The following is a 14,912-nucleotide window of genomic DNA, read 5'->3' as shown; positions in this document are numbered from 1 at the left end:
TCCAAGACTGAAGAGAGCAATGCTGTCTTTTCTGAAACTGATCAGTTGTAGCTTGAAAAAGTCCCTGAGGAAAAGGCCCTGCACAGGCCCTGAAAAGATCCATGGACTACCGATTACACAAATGTCCTCAAGGTAGGCATGTAATTACTGATGGCTGACTTAGACTGTGGATAGATACAACATACAGTGCTGCAAACAGGAAATGGAAATAAGTGCTCCCGATCCTCAAGAGAGCTTGGAGTGGAAAACTCCTTTGAAACTCACAGCTGGCCTCTGTGGCTGAAGTTGGCTTGAGGGTATTTGTGGGTTGAAACGCCTAAAAAACAGACGGATTCATGCTGTAGTCTGATGTTTTTAAGTTTACCTCTGCATTTTAAAACACTGCATGAAAAACTAATACTGGATTGCAAGGTCTAAACATACTGAGACTATATGAAGTGCTCTTCTACTTGCATTATTTGACATTTTTATATCAATATGTAACAATGAAAGAAGAAAGTTGCTTGCAAAGAAAGAAGAAAGTTGCTTGCTTCTAACTACCACTTTAATATAATTAAAAAACCGAGCTCTTTTAAAAAGATTAACAGGCAGTATGTGTGTATATATATGTGTTTGTTTATACTGCCAACGTATGCATGGTAATTTCTGTATAGATAGATTAAGTCCCAAGCAGTGCTTCAGTATAGTCAGGGGAAAATCTAACTCAACCATTTAGATCTTCTTACTTTGTAATCGCACCATCCTGTGGCAGTCTGCGGTATTGCCTTACTGGTCTGTAACTTAAAAGATTGCAAAGATGTCCCCGTCTGCTAAACTGGGACCTTACTCTGCCAGTGCTGAATACTGAAACGTGAAAATTCATAAACTGCACAGTGTTGGGCTGCTTTTTTTGTTGTTTCACAAGCCCTTTTTTTTCCCCCCATCAGCTGTGCCCTCAAGGAACAAGTATTTTACTTCACACTAAGGGACTGGTGTGGAAATTATACTAAGGTACTACCCAAAGTGTGGTCCTTGCAATAGAAAGAAGATGCTGTTGCTTCTTCGGGGAGACGTATGGATCAGTTTTTGATAGTTCTTTGGTAATTTTTCTCACTCTGTCCATTTGAATCTTGTATTTTCAAAGGACCACTGTAGTTTAATGCAAATAATCCCTGGAAAGATATGATTCAGCTCTTCAGCAAGGCCTGGGAAGTTACCCTGTTTGCTAAAGATAAATAAGAAGAAGAATCTTGAGAAAGACCAAAAATGCAGAGCAATTGGAGTTCAGTTCTTTGCAGATTATCACAGCCTGTGTTCCCTTCCCTTTCATGCTGCAGTGTAGGGCACTGTATTAAAGCTGCCAGTTCTCATCTGCTCTCTGCAACTGCTGCTCTCCTTCACAGTCTGAATAGCAAACATATTTTCCTCTGTATTTGCTTTTTGCTTTCGTGATACACCAACAAACTTAGGAAACTCAAGAGCTCTATGGATGATCTGCGTCTTGGGTAAGGATGAATAGTGAGAACTGCTGGGGACATGCATGCCATGTGTGTGCTCCGAACACCAGGCCCAATAACAACAAAAAGACATGTAAGCAAGTACATGAGAGGAGAAAAGGGTCTGTGTTTTAAGACTCTGGGCTGTGTGGTTGGTAATGAGTTTTGCTTATCAAGATGTCAAGAAGAGGGTTTTAGTTTGCATCTGGACTGGGGAAAGGTACAAGGCAAAGGATAAATGCCAAATCTGAGCTAGCATTTGAAATCTCATAAAATAGTTCAGCTATATCTAGTTTCATGTATAATACTGTTTCTTACACGTTTTATATGTATCCAAGTAGGATGAATAACACAGGATTCTCAGTTTAGATCAACGCCTGGCTAGGTTTGCAGTCCAGGGTTGCAACCCAGGGATTAGAATTTGCACCTTCTTTAAAAAATGCAGATTTGAGTTAATGCTTTGTAATTTTTCTCTAGAAAGCACTTTGATACATGTTTTGGAATTTTGGCTGGCAGTTTTTCATGGTTGAAATAGCATTGTTTTCTGGGAATTTACTTCTTGCGGGTGGTGGTGGTAGTTAACATTTACATGCATACAGCGCTTATCACTGCTCTTCTGTTTTGACTTAGATTGCACATACCATAGCATGTTAATCTAAGGTTGTTCCCATCATTGTTGTTAAGATTTAACTTAGTAAAAGCCATTCTAATTTTAATAGAGATCGTTCCCAAATAAGCTTTGCTAGAGGTATGTTAATCATTAAGTGCATCAAATTCCAGTGGTTCCCTCTGTGAGACTCCAAATGTTAAAAAGTTCTGAGTGTGGAGTCCTCAAAGAAAAAAAGAAAATATACAATGATGTGCATCATAGAAATGTCTGTGCATTACTTAATTCTTATGAATGAAGACAGTGTAATTCAGTATCTGTTTTTCAAACTCTTCACAAGTCAGAGGGAACGGTTTCAGCTTGCAGTGCAACTTCTTACCCAAACCAGGGAAAGCATGTAGAACATTCCAGTAAGGATGGATTTTAAAAAATGCCTGAGTAGCTAAATTCAGAGGAGTTGGAAGTAACAAAAGAGAGATTTCTTTATGCAAATTTGTATTTTTTTTATCTATTTCTATACTTTTCACAGAGCCACTCCTAAGTTACCCTGATGTTATCATACATGCTATGGAAAGATTTAAGGAACTAGTATTGCATACCTAACCTGTGGTTTTGTTCTTTGTCATGTCTTCTTACTTTTAGCACACCTGCTAATGAGCCTAGAATGCTACTAGATATATCCAAGAAGAACTTAAATTTCCATAAACGAAATTGCAACAAAGCATGTTATATTAGCTTTTTGACACCCAGCCCTAAAATGTTACCTGCTGTTCTAGCATTCAGACATGTTCTGAATTTGAGTGACTTGCAGTGGTTTGTCCTATTCTGTACAGGATGGAGCTAAAATTCCATTCCCAAGGATTTACCGTTGTATGTGCAGAGCATATCCAAGTTTTCTGTTTCTCTTCTGGTACAGCTGAAAGGCAGAGTAGTCTTCTTGTGGGAGCCCACAGGAAGAAAATGCATGCCAGGAAAAGACCTGTAATTCAGATGAAGTTTGGACTGAACACATAGAATATCTGGTCTTTAGAAGTTGCTTGCTTAATGCTCCTATCAAAGGAGGCAGTGATACAGTGGAACTGAGACATGCTGGGGATGTTTTGGGAGCTAGAGCCACCTCTGCTAGGAGAATAATCCCCACTGTGTAAATATAATGCCTGGTTGCTGCTTTGGGTCAGAATGAAATGTGTCTTGCAATTAAGCCAGACTTTGCATGACTGGTGTGAGATGCCTGTAAATGACAGCTGGGATCTCAACACCTATGTCTGCAAATTGGGCCCAATTTGTAATTATTTATAATAATACCTCGACAGAGTTGATGGACTGTTGTTTACAGGTACCCTTCTAAGTTCTTTATAGGACAATAAAACTGAAACCAGATCACACGTATAGTCTATAAATATATATAATTCTGACAGTAAAATCTGGGATGAAAATCAGAATGTTAAGCAGCTTTTAGTCTGTAAGTTGCATTCTCCTGGTTCACACTGAGGACCTACTGTATTCCAACCCAACAGTAATACAGATGTGCACACGGTGGCATCGCTGCTGAAGCTGTACCTAAGGGAACTCCCAGAGCCAGTCATACCATACGCAAAATATGAAGATTTTCTTTCCTGTGCCAAAATGCTCAGCAAGGAGGAAGAAACGGTGAGTTTGCACTTCGAGTAGTATGATGAATTAAAAGGCTAGCATGTTGTAACCTGTTACAGATTTGAGAAGGAGGAAAGGTGCTGATTACCTATCCTAATTTAAGATGTGCTTGAATTAATTGACGCCATCTATGTATGAAAGTTGTTGCTACTGATGTGTTTGGAAGTCTGAAACAAAACACAACATACCCTTTGCTGTATTTATTCCATGTCACCAAAACCAGTTCAAATGAACATCACTGTAGTCAATAACTTCCAGCTTGCATGGAAGACACTTTGTTTTCTTTCAATGGATCATTATCCTGAACTGTAAGAGGTAGGGTTTTAGGAGTTGCTGTTCAACTCTTGCAAATAAATGAGGGGTAATTTTCTTCTAAGCATTTTAGGACACATTTTACTAACTTTTGCTTAAAGACCAAACGACTCTATTCATTGCCTATCACTGAATCAGAAGGCATCATAAAGATGTCTGAAGTAGGCCACCTTCCAAAAATTCTTTACATTTGCATAACATAGTACGTGACAGAACCCATATTTTGTTTATCTGTGTGCCCTGCAGTGGCATAGAGAATTTTATATTAGTCTGAAGAAGTACCAAGTGAAATTAAGTGTTTGATTTTACATTGTTCTGTGTGTTTATGGGTATTCAAGTCAGCCAGATATTTTTTCTACCAAGTAAATATAAATTGGCTCATTCATTTGATTGCAGTCTTTTCCTCTAACTTTCTAAGGTTATTATTTCTGTTTAATTGCATTTTGACATTTCAAATACTGCTAGAACTGGACCCTTCCACAAAATCACAGAATCGTCTAGGTTGGAAGAGACCTCCAACATCCCCTAGTCCAGCCCCTGACCTAACACTAACCAGTCCTCCACTAAACCATATCCCTAAGCTCTACATCTAAACGTCTTTTAAAGACCTCCAGGGATGGTGACTCCACCACTTCCCTGGGCAGCCCATTCCAATGCCTCACAACCCTTTCAGTAAAGAAGCTCTTCCTAAGATCCAACCTAAACCTCCCCTGGCACAACTTCAGCCCATTCCCCCTCATCCTGTCACCAGGCACGTGGGAGAACAGACCAACCCCCACCTCACTATAGCCTCCCTTAAGGTATCTGTAGAGAGCAATAAGGTCGCCCCTGAGCCTCCTTTTCTCCAGGCTGAACAAGCCCAGCTCCCTCAGCCGCTCCTCGTAGGACTTGTTCTCCAGGCCCCTCACCAGCTTCGTCGCCCTTCTCTGGACCTGCTCAAGCACCTCCATGTCCTTCTTGTAGCGAGGGGCCCAAAACTGAACACAGTACTCGAGGTGCGGCCTCACCAGAGCTGAGTACAGGGGAACAATCACTTCCCTAGACCTGCTGGCCACACTTGGCCAGCTCCTTGGCCAGTTCTCTCAGTACCCTCGGGTGAATCCCATCCAGCCCCATTGACTCGCATACATCTAAGTGCTGTAGAAGTACAGATGTTCCCCTCCCTAACACTCCAGTTAATTGAGAAGAGTATGAGTCCCTCCTTTCTGAGGGGCACTCTCTGAGCCTTCTTTTAATGCCTACCCAATACTGAACAAGAGTTTAAAGGCGCTGGTTGGCAAGGACCATCACCAGGGGCTGTTTCCACAGAGCACAGAAATTACTGTGTGCAGTTCTGCTCATCTCATTCCCAAGGTGGGCACAAACTGGAATAGCTGTTTCTAGTATGGACCAGAACTAGGTTGATATATACATATACATGTATATAATTTGTCATCTGAAAACACCAACTAATTCAAACCAGAACTGTTCCTTGAAGCCTCAGCCTTCTTATCATCAGGAGGAGGAATGGAGCAGCTGGTCAAAATAAGAAAGAACAAAGGCAGATGGCAGGATGGGATGAAACCAAGTCAGTTATATATGTATGTATTTTTATCCAGAATTAACCCTTGTTAGCAGAATATAGCCTCACCTCAAAAGGGGTTCTACAAGCCGTTTCCAATGGTAACACGTATAGCATTTGTCTTACTACTGCAGCTTCAGTGATGTGTTTATTGTCTTGTAATTGGAATTGCTGACATTTTCTCAGTCTCTGTAGCAAAATACTAAGAAAACTCTGCCTCCCCACTGTGTTTTAAACCACATATATAGGGCCTGAAAGAATTGGTGAAGCAAGTAAAGAGCCTGCCAGCTGTCAATTATAATCTCCTGAAATACATCTGTAGGTAAGTGCTTTCATGAGAATATAAGAAAGGCAGAAGTAAATATATATATATACTGTCTGCTTCATAGGACCCTACCCTGGTTTTCCTATTTCTAGCTACAGTTACTGGCCTTAGCTCTGCACTCCTGAAGCATGGTGTCATTGAAAACTGCACATGTCTGGTAGAATAGTTGTGTGGAAACATATAAGATCTTAAAAATAAGTCTTCAGGAGTTGCAATTTGTGAACTTAAAGGAAGTTCCCAGTATTCAAAAAAAAAAAAAAAAGTATAATCTTAAACCATTATGAAAATTAATCTTTTTTTTGTTTTTTGTTTTTGATTTTGCATTTTGAAGATATTTTGAGTCAAATAATTGATTGAATGTGCTGAAGAAAGTCGCCATCTTCAAGAGAGTTAGCTTAAAGTTAGTTCAGAGTGAGATTTATTTTTTTATTGATGTATAATTTTCAAAAAAAAAAAAGCTGAGGAGAATAGCCTTGAGCTTTCATGATATTCCATGAGGATGTGGAATGGAATACTTCAGCAGTGTTAAGAAAATACCATACATTTTGATGGTTTTTCTTTCCTCCCTTTTTAAATGTTCATCAAAGGCATTTTTCTTTCACGCAGATTCCTTGATGAAGTCCAGTCTTATTCGGGTGTAAATAAAATGAGTGTGCAGAATCTGGCTACTGTTTTTGGACCCAACATCCTTCGCCCTAAAGTGGAAGATCCTTTGACTATCATGGAGGGTGAGTTGACTGTAAATAACCTGAGGTAGAAAGCATATCTTTAGATTTACAAACAGTACATACCAGTCTCTGCTGTATGAACAGTAAATTCTATATATTTGTCTCTATGGACGTTTCTTCAATGTGAAGAAACTGCTGGATTAAATCTTGCAAGATACTGTAAAAGTGACTGACATTTACAGTATTGCAAACAGATTTTGCATTAAATCCTGCTGCCGTGGCAACTTAATTAAAAATGTACTTTTCCTCTAAACACTTGCTGCAAATATGGCATGTTCTTATTCAGCACATGTGGTAGAGGTGCAGTTAATATTTCACCTGCAGTTTTTAAGGACAAAGTTGGTGCAGGTTCATACTGCAGTGACCCATGTAGAATCCCCCAGAAGGCAGAGAAGTATTGCACGCCTTCTTACACAACAGTGATCAAATGGCTGCACTCTGTTATTTACAGCAGTGTCTAGCTGTAACCTTTTGCTGTGATTAAAACTAATATCACTGTCACAGTTAGTTGTTTTTTTTTAAACCTTATGGTTTTCATTCTTCATAAATTACACAGTGCCTTTTCTCCCTCCAACCACTAGTTTCTTAGTATGTATGGTTTGCTTAACTTTCTCAGAAATTAGGATTGTACATTGACCTGGCACTGACAGTTTTACCAAAATTCGAAAAGGTAGTTTGTGATTGGTTTGTTCGGGAGTGTGTGGATTTATTTTTTTCTTTGATGATTTTCCTCTTTTCCAGATATAATAATTCCCCATAGACTTTCTTTATTTACTTTTTTTGTTGTTGTTGTTGTTCTTCTGAGGTCTTGCAATTCCTCCTCTTTCCATTTGTCAACACAACAAGTGTGTTGCTGAAGACAGAAACATGGTGTTTCCAAATCATGTAACAAAAGTGGTGAATACCCAGGGCAGCTGAACAGTACTCTGAACAGTGGCTTAAACAAGCCAGGAATTTCTAATTTGGAAAGGCTTTTTAGTTGCCATCTGCACTGTCATATCTGGGTTCTCATTGTCATAGGGAATGGTTTGATCATGCAATTGACTCAAAAGGCTTTGCAAGGGCAGGTGTCCAATTTACATGCATATTTGCTGTGACTGTGCATGAGTATCATCAATCTTTGCAGCTTCAAGTACCCTTAAAATTACATTTGTGGCTTACCCCTCATTTCTGTAGATACTTCTCTCAAATCCGTCGTGACCATCGGACATTGGGGTGCAGAGATAAGCTTCACAGTGTCCTTGAAGCCCTCATTTAGGCATCTTACATCGTCTCCCCATGGGAGATGGGAAATCCCATTGGGATGGGAAAAGGAGTTAGCCACTCATTTAATAATTGGGAAGAAAAAAAAAAAGGTATCTTCTGGGTCTGTATTTTTTTAGAACTGGCTGCTGAGAGGAGTTTTTTTGTTAAAGTTTGAGCAAGAAAGATGTTTTAAGTGAGTGGAAACAAAATACTGTTTTTGCAATGACTGAAGAAACTTCTGCATTCTGCTTCTCAACAGCCTAAAACGGTGGTGGCTGCTGTAGAAGATGGCATGGTTACTATACTCACCGAAGGGAAATAATTTATTATTTTTTTTTACTCATGAGAAACAGCTTTACTTAAACAGATTTATGACTTCTCCTTAGGTATAATCTTTAAGATTTTACATGAGATGGTGCTGATGTCCAGTTAGGCTGCACGTAATTAAATGTACAGGAACTCTTAAGAGAGGCTGCACATTGAACAGTGCAGCTGTGTTCTGAAGGAATACAGCTACACCTGCCAGGGAAATTACTAAGTGAATTTTCCTGCTGCATGATTCCTCTAATGCATGATTTTGCCTTAGCAAACAAACACACAAAAACACTAAAAAACTGTTTCCAAGTACCTGCCTGATTTATCTCTTAGTAGTTGTATTTTAAAAGGCTAGGTTATAAGGATATTCCAAGTATTCCAAGCAGTTGATATTGCACAGCGGGAAACTACTGATGAAAAGAGCACAGCCTACCTCTGAAAGCTCTGCAGGAGTTTAAAAATGGGATGGTTGTTCTAACTACCTTGACCTTGTTCCTGAAAGATTCTTAATAGTCCTTAATGAGGTTCAGTTTAAAGAAATAACAGTTGCACATCTTTATTATCCCAAGTCCAGTTATAAATGGTAGCATGTAAACTGCAGTGCAGTCAAGGGGTGTGCACACCAAGGGGTTATTGGAGATGCAGTCATTTATTAAAGCAAGTAGCAAGCTGTGGTTCTATCTAAGTTCCTTACCATGCCATAATGTGGCAGTGTCCTGCTTGCATCTAGTCTCACTGTGTACTGGTTAAAGGCATTCACATGAAATAAACTCCATCACATCATTGAGGTTTTGCTCCAGACTAAATCTTCTGTGTTGCAGCAATGTGAATCCCTCGCCTGCCCCCTTTCTATTAATCTACTACATGAAAGTGCTTAGCCAGAATGAGACTTTGGTTTTAAGTGATTTCCACATTGAAACACATCACTTATAATGGCATTATTCTTTACTACTCATTATCTCCTTCTGTGGTCTTCTTGGGATGCAATAACTGCCACAGTAGTAGCTCCTTTCCAAAAATTGTGGTTGTTTGGGGGTCTGTGAGGCGTGCTGGCTAGTTTTGATGGAAGGAAGAGGCGGTGCTCATCTGACCTGCTGGCCAGATGAATTTCAGGCATGTTCTATAGATTCAGGGTGTCATACAGGTGGACATACTAAGTAAATGTTTGTGTAAATTGATTTTTTGCTAAATATTTGTGGAATTTGACCCATAAAATGCATTTATGCTCTAAATAAAACAGGTCATTAATAACCTTGCTTGGTGCCTTCTTTCAGGTACGGTAGTAGTCCAGCAGCTGATGTCAGTGATGATAAGCAAGCATGAAGAGCTGTTTCCCAAGGACACAGACCCTGAGATGGGACCTGAGGTGTGCAACAATAACAATGAGATGCCAAAGAAAGCAATCGTGGGGCAGCTGCAGAACAAGGAGAATAACAACACCAAGGAGACGGCAGTGAGGCGCTGCTCCTGGGATAAACCTGAGTCTCCCCAAAGGGGAAGCGTGGACAATGAATCTCCAACTGCACAGCCAGGGAGCAAGACAAATAGCCCCAGGAACAGCATCCAGAAATTAGATGTCACCAGAAGCCCACCGCTCATGGTGAAAAAAAATCCAGCTTTTAATAAAGGCAGTGGCATAGTCACCAACGGGTCGTTCAGCAGCTCTGTGGAGGGCCAGGAGAAGAGCCAGACCTTACCCAACTGCACCCTGCAAAGCAGGAGAACGTCCTCCCTGAAAGGAGCAGTGACTAAGATGGGCACACAGAGCATGCAGAACGGCGGTGTGCGGATGGGTGTTTCTAGCACTGACGGGCTCCCCACCACCCTCAACAACCGGGCCGCGGGCTGGGCGCCCAATGGCTATGTCACGCTGAGGGACAACAAGCAAAAGGATTCAGTCAGCGAGTCGGGGCAGCACAACAGGCTCTCTACCTACGACAATGTCCACCAGCAGTTCTCCATGGTGAACTCTGACGACAAACAGAGCGTGGACAGTGCTACCTGGTCAACGTCGTCTTGTGAAATATCCCTCCCTGAGCACTCCACCTCCTGTCGTTCATCCACCACCACCTGCCCCGAGCAGGACTTCTTTGCGGGGAACTTTGAAGACTCTGTGCTGGATGGACCACCAAACGAAGACCTCTCCAACCCGGGTGACTATGAGAACAAAAGTGACCGAAGGAGCGTGGGGGGCCACAGCAGCCGGGCCACCAGCAGCAGTGATAACAGCGAAACATTTGTGGCCAACAGTACTAACAACCACAGTGCTCTCCACAGCCTGGTGTCCAGCTTGAAGCAAGAGATGGCCAAACAAAAACTAGAGTATGAGACAAGGTTAAAGAGGTAAGATGGTTTGGCTCTGCCATCTGATCAGCTCTTGCAGAGAAAAGAGGTTCCCTCTCTTACGGGTTGCTAAAAATCTGCACTAGCTGTGATCACTGCATGCTCTGCACTGAGTTTGCTGGCGTATGGGATTGGTTTTCTGGTATCATGATCCAGTTGGGTTTGTTTCAGAGCAGCTGTTTGCCTCTGTTGCAACACACTACACTGCACCAGAAATAAAGCCAGAACCTTAGGAGTTTGTGTGGAATCTGACTGGTAAAATCAGTAGGCTCTTGCAATGATTTCATTGCTCGATGTCTGTCCTCCAGAGACTGAGGTGCAACTGGGCTTCACCTTTCAGTGAAATCAGTCTTGCATTACTCCACCTGTAAATTTTGGGACTGGGAGACTGTTCTAACCTCTCTCCAGAGTCCCTGTTCCTAGTCAGACAGGGATACATCTGGAAGTTACCTGTGCTCACAGTCCCATTTCTGCACTGCTGCTTTGCCTGAGTCCTTCCTTCAAAGATCAGGCCTGTTAAAGAGGACATGGGGGAGCCATGTCTTTGTGTACGAGTAGTGCACAGTCTTCTCAAACACAAGGTCGCTATGTTAGATAAAATGATAAATAGATCAAAAATAGGGTAACTTTTTAGGACAAAAAACAAGCCAGGTTGATTGCAGGGTTTTTTGTTTGTTTTGTTTTGTTTTGTTTTTGAATTGTCAATCTGTATTCATAAGTACAAATACAGTAGATAAATTAACTGAGAAACCTGGGTTGCAAAATAAAGGTATTTGGGGAGTTACTCTGACCTTTTACATTAAATTAGTGCAACTACAGTGGGAGCTGGGTGTCAACACTTCCAGAAGTAAAAGGCTTACTTAGGCTGTTTGCTGGAGAATTACATGAAGCTATTTGACACTGTGCACTGTAACCAGTGGCTGCCATCATGCATTTTCTAAACGAGCTACGGAGGAGAGAGTGCCCTATGGGAAGGGATCGTTGATGAAGACAGTTACAAGATACATATAAGATACACCTCTTGGAAATTCAATCCAAGCTTTGTAATTGAAAAGGCAAATGCATGAGTTTGTGGTGGTGTGCATTTCTGCACAAGTGAATGGAAGGAGTGCTGTTCAGGAGCTCTTTGCTTTTATTTCGGTTTCTGCAGCTTGGAGCAGAGAAATCTCACCTTGGAGACTGAACTGATGGCCCTACACGAAGAGCTGGATCAAGAGCGGAAGAAGTTCACGATGGTAGAAATCAAAATGCGTAATGCAGAACGGGCCAAAGAAGATGCGGAGAAGAGGAATGACATGCTGCAGAAGGAAATGGAGCAGTTTTTCTCCACTTTTGGAGAACTTACGGTAGAGCCTCGCAGACCAGAAAGAGGCAACACCATCTGGATCCAGTGAGCGTTGGAGGCTTGGACTGTGGGACCTCAGGGAAGGGCTTGGGGGTATTACACTGCATCAGGTGGCTGGTCACCTGTCTGAGGCTAGTACTCAACATAATGTTATAAACCCTTGAAGGAGGAAATCATAGACATTAACCATTCATATCTACAGCGTGTACTTATCAAGTTATGCTCTTTGAATGCTTCATAAGACTACTGTCAAGTGTTACAACTGGATATGTGTATATAAATTTAAAAAAAAAATCACCTTAGAGAGCAAGAGATGTATCTCAAGAAATATTTTAATGCAAGTCTTGTATTTAAACTGGTAAATTGAAATGTTGTTGCAATCAAGCTTTATATCAAGGCTTTTCTCCCTTGCACTTAACATAATAAGCTATTTTTGGCATTGTGTTACCATCAGCTTATTTTGTATATCAAATGTTGTTTTTTTGTTTTGTTTTGTTCCCCCCTCTAGCTGGGGAGTGAAGATAAACAGATACCTTAAGGTATGTGTGCTGATGCTTAACCCTTTGCGTCATTTTTTAAGAAGACAGCAGGATGAGAAGCAGCAGTATGCTGTGGGTAACAAATGTACTGATTTAACAAAAATTCCACCTGGCTGGAAATTATCAGAGCACCCATATTGAACCCCCTGTCAGGAAATCAGGCCACCAAAATCAGGCAGTTAGTGTTGAAAGGTGCTTGTATGGGAGGAAATGTGGGTAGTGAAGAGTAAGAAGTTGAAAGAGGGGAAGAGGGAACATAAGGGGAAGTTGGTCAAAGATATGGCTAGCACTTTTTGGGGTACCCTAACACAGCCCTGTGCCTCACTGCAGGTCAGAGCAGGAATGTAAACATTTGCTCTGACCACATTTACATCTGTCTTACCTCAGCATCCTGGGTGAAAGGAGCCTTCCCTGTAGTGTTTGCAAACAGACAGATGGAGTGGGTGAGGGGGACATTTGGACAGCCTTAGTGATGTGACAGATGCTGAACAAAACACAAAACCACACAACTGATGAGCAGAATAGAAATTACCAGGACTTGTATCAGAAGCAGCAAATATGGAAGAAAACACACGGACGTTAACCACCCGTATTTACAGTGCACTTTAGCAACTTACACTGTTGAAGATGTGTTACAGCTGTGAAAGCAGCCAGGCTCATAGCGTCACCAGGGGAACACCCAGAGGGAACAGTGTGGAGCCTAACAGCATGCAGACTGCCAGTGAAAAAAATCCAAAGTCATGCTGTAAATGAATAACCTGTTTGGCATCTTTACCTATAGTAAGTATGACTGGTATTTTCTATACCATGCTAAAGATTTTTTTTGTTGTTTCTTAACTTTGTGTTTAGGGCTGCGAGTTGTATTTTTAGAGGGTTGTTGAAACATTTTGGCTTCCCTCTAGTGTCACTGAAATGTATTACAGTTATTTTCAAAATCCAGTTGAGAAAGAACTCTGAATGTAGCCTCGAAGAGGCTACAATGTCCGTGGCTGTACCATGGACATTAGACAAACATTAATTAGACATGGGAAGCAAATATGAGGTCTGCGTTTCAGAGAAATAACAGCTGGGAGTGGAGCATTCCTCTTGGCGCTTGTGGATGCATTGTTTGTGTTCTCTGAGGTTCAGAGGCTCCAGTCAGGGTGCCTGTTGTGCTAATTACTGTAAACAAGTCTAGCGCACATCCAGTCTGTCTGCAGATGAGAACAACTCAGGGAGAGACCAAGGTAAGAGGAAGCAGAATGTTTTGCATTGGCTAGCAGCAATCATGAAAAGTCCGTGCAATGGTAAGAGAAGGAAACATTGCTATGTTAATTACGTCTGTGTCACCAAAGCTTTGGTATCATATGCAGTAAGCCTCAAAGTCAATTCAGAATTTATGTAGAATCCAAAATCTATTGGTATGACAGCAAAGTCTCTGAGATGTGTATTTCTGTAATTGGAATTCCTATTTTTACATGAGAGGTATATCTTAGCCCATGCAGCGGTATGTAAAGTGCAGAAAGTCCTGCTTCCTCAGTCACAGTAAGCCAAATTTTTCCTCTGGGGTTACCAGCTGCTAGGATGGCTAAAGCGACAGCTCCTTGATAAAACTGCATTTTGTGTCCACAGCTGCCTCCAGTGCCCTGGGCTATACAATATATATGGAAGAAGGGAAGGTGTTCAAGGTGCATGTACTCTCTCTGTTCAATTTGGGTTATCTTTGGTTTTCAGAGGAAAAAACCTGGAAGCTTCCAGTGATCTCATCAGCTGCATTCTTTCCTGATATGTTTGAACAGGTTTCTTCTTACGCTTTGGTTTCTGAATCCAGACTGTTGCTTTCTGAAGCTTATTTCCTGGTCTACCCCAAACTGAAAAAATGCACTTCATAGTGTTTTTTGCTTATCTTCAGGTCTTTTCACTCAAGATGCCCAAGATGGTTTATAAGACAAACTATTTTAGTGAAAATCTTCATTTTCGGTGTATACAGAGATATAGAGCCTGCTCATTTTGTATAATTTTTTTTTTGAGATTGCCATTAAACACACTTCATTCAGACTGGCTGATGATTACCTCAGTGATTTCTTTAGGGCATAATCCTTGAGGTTTTTGTTTGTTTGTTTGTTTGTTTGTTTTGTTTTGTTTTGTTTTTTTCAGGTACTGTAGACAAGAGGTTCCCCATGTGAACTTTGTGTAGGGGTGAGGATGGAGTAGGCTTGGCTCTTTCTGATCAATGCCAGGCTAAGAAGTCGGTGAATATCTGTTTTTCATTTGTTTGGTTTTGTTTTTGTTTTCTCCTATGGCTGTATCACAAGGATCTTGATCTACTTTGAAATTAGGACTTAGTCTTGGAAGAAAACAGAAACCATTAGTAGCCGTTATGGTCACACATAACTAGCTAGCCTTTTCAGTCACCTGGATGCAGAAGTAATTTTCCATAGCCAGAATGCCCAGTGGAAGGTCTTTGTTGCTCTGGGAGCACCTC

At 41.2% G+C, this 14,912-nt stretch overlaps 1 protein-coding gene across 11 annotated transcripts in view; it reads left to right on the top strand.

The window, feature by feature from the left end:
- The window catches only part of ARHGAP24 (Rho GTPase activating protein 24), a 165,127-nt gene extending 152,659 nt beyond the window's left edge, over window positions 1-12,468 (top strand). For all 11 annotated transcript variants that reach the window (XM_084518687.1, XM_084518680.1, XM_084518686.1 and 8 more), the window contains 5 exons: window positions 3,600-3,732; window positions 5,857-5,930; window positions 6,540-6,661; window positions 9,496-10,564; window positions 11,715-12,468. In XM_084518687.1, coding sequence (XP_084374813.1) covers window positions 3,600-3,732; window positions 5,857-5,930; window positions 6,540-6,661; window positions 9,496-10,564; window positions 11,715-11,958 — 1,642 coding nt within the window. In that variant the 3' untranslated portion in view covers window positions 11,959-12,468. The remainder of the gene's footprint in view (window positions 1-3,599; window positions 3,733-5,856; window positions 5,931-6,539; window positions 6,662-9,495; window positions 10,565-11,714) is intronic.
- Window positions 12,469-14,912: the final 2,444 nt, after the last annotated feature.

Source organism: Aythya ferina (genome assembly GCF_964211825.1).
Source record: "Aythya ferina genome assembly, chromosome: 4".
In the NCBI taxonomy this organism is placed as follows: domain Eukaryota; kingdom Metazoa; phylum Chordata; class Aves; order Anseriformes; family Anatidae; genus Aythya; species Aythya ferina.
The sequence above is the reverse complement of the archived record's forward strand: the minus strand, read 5'-3'. Positions and strand labels throughout refer to the sequence as shown.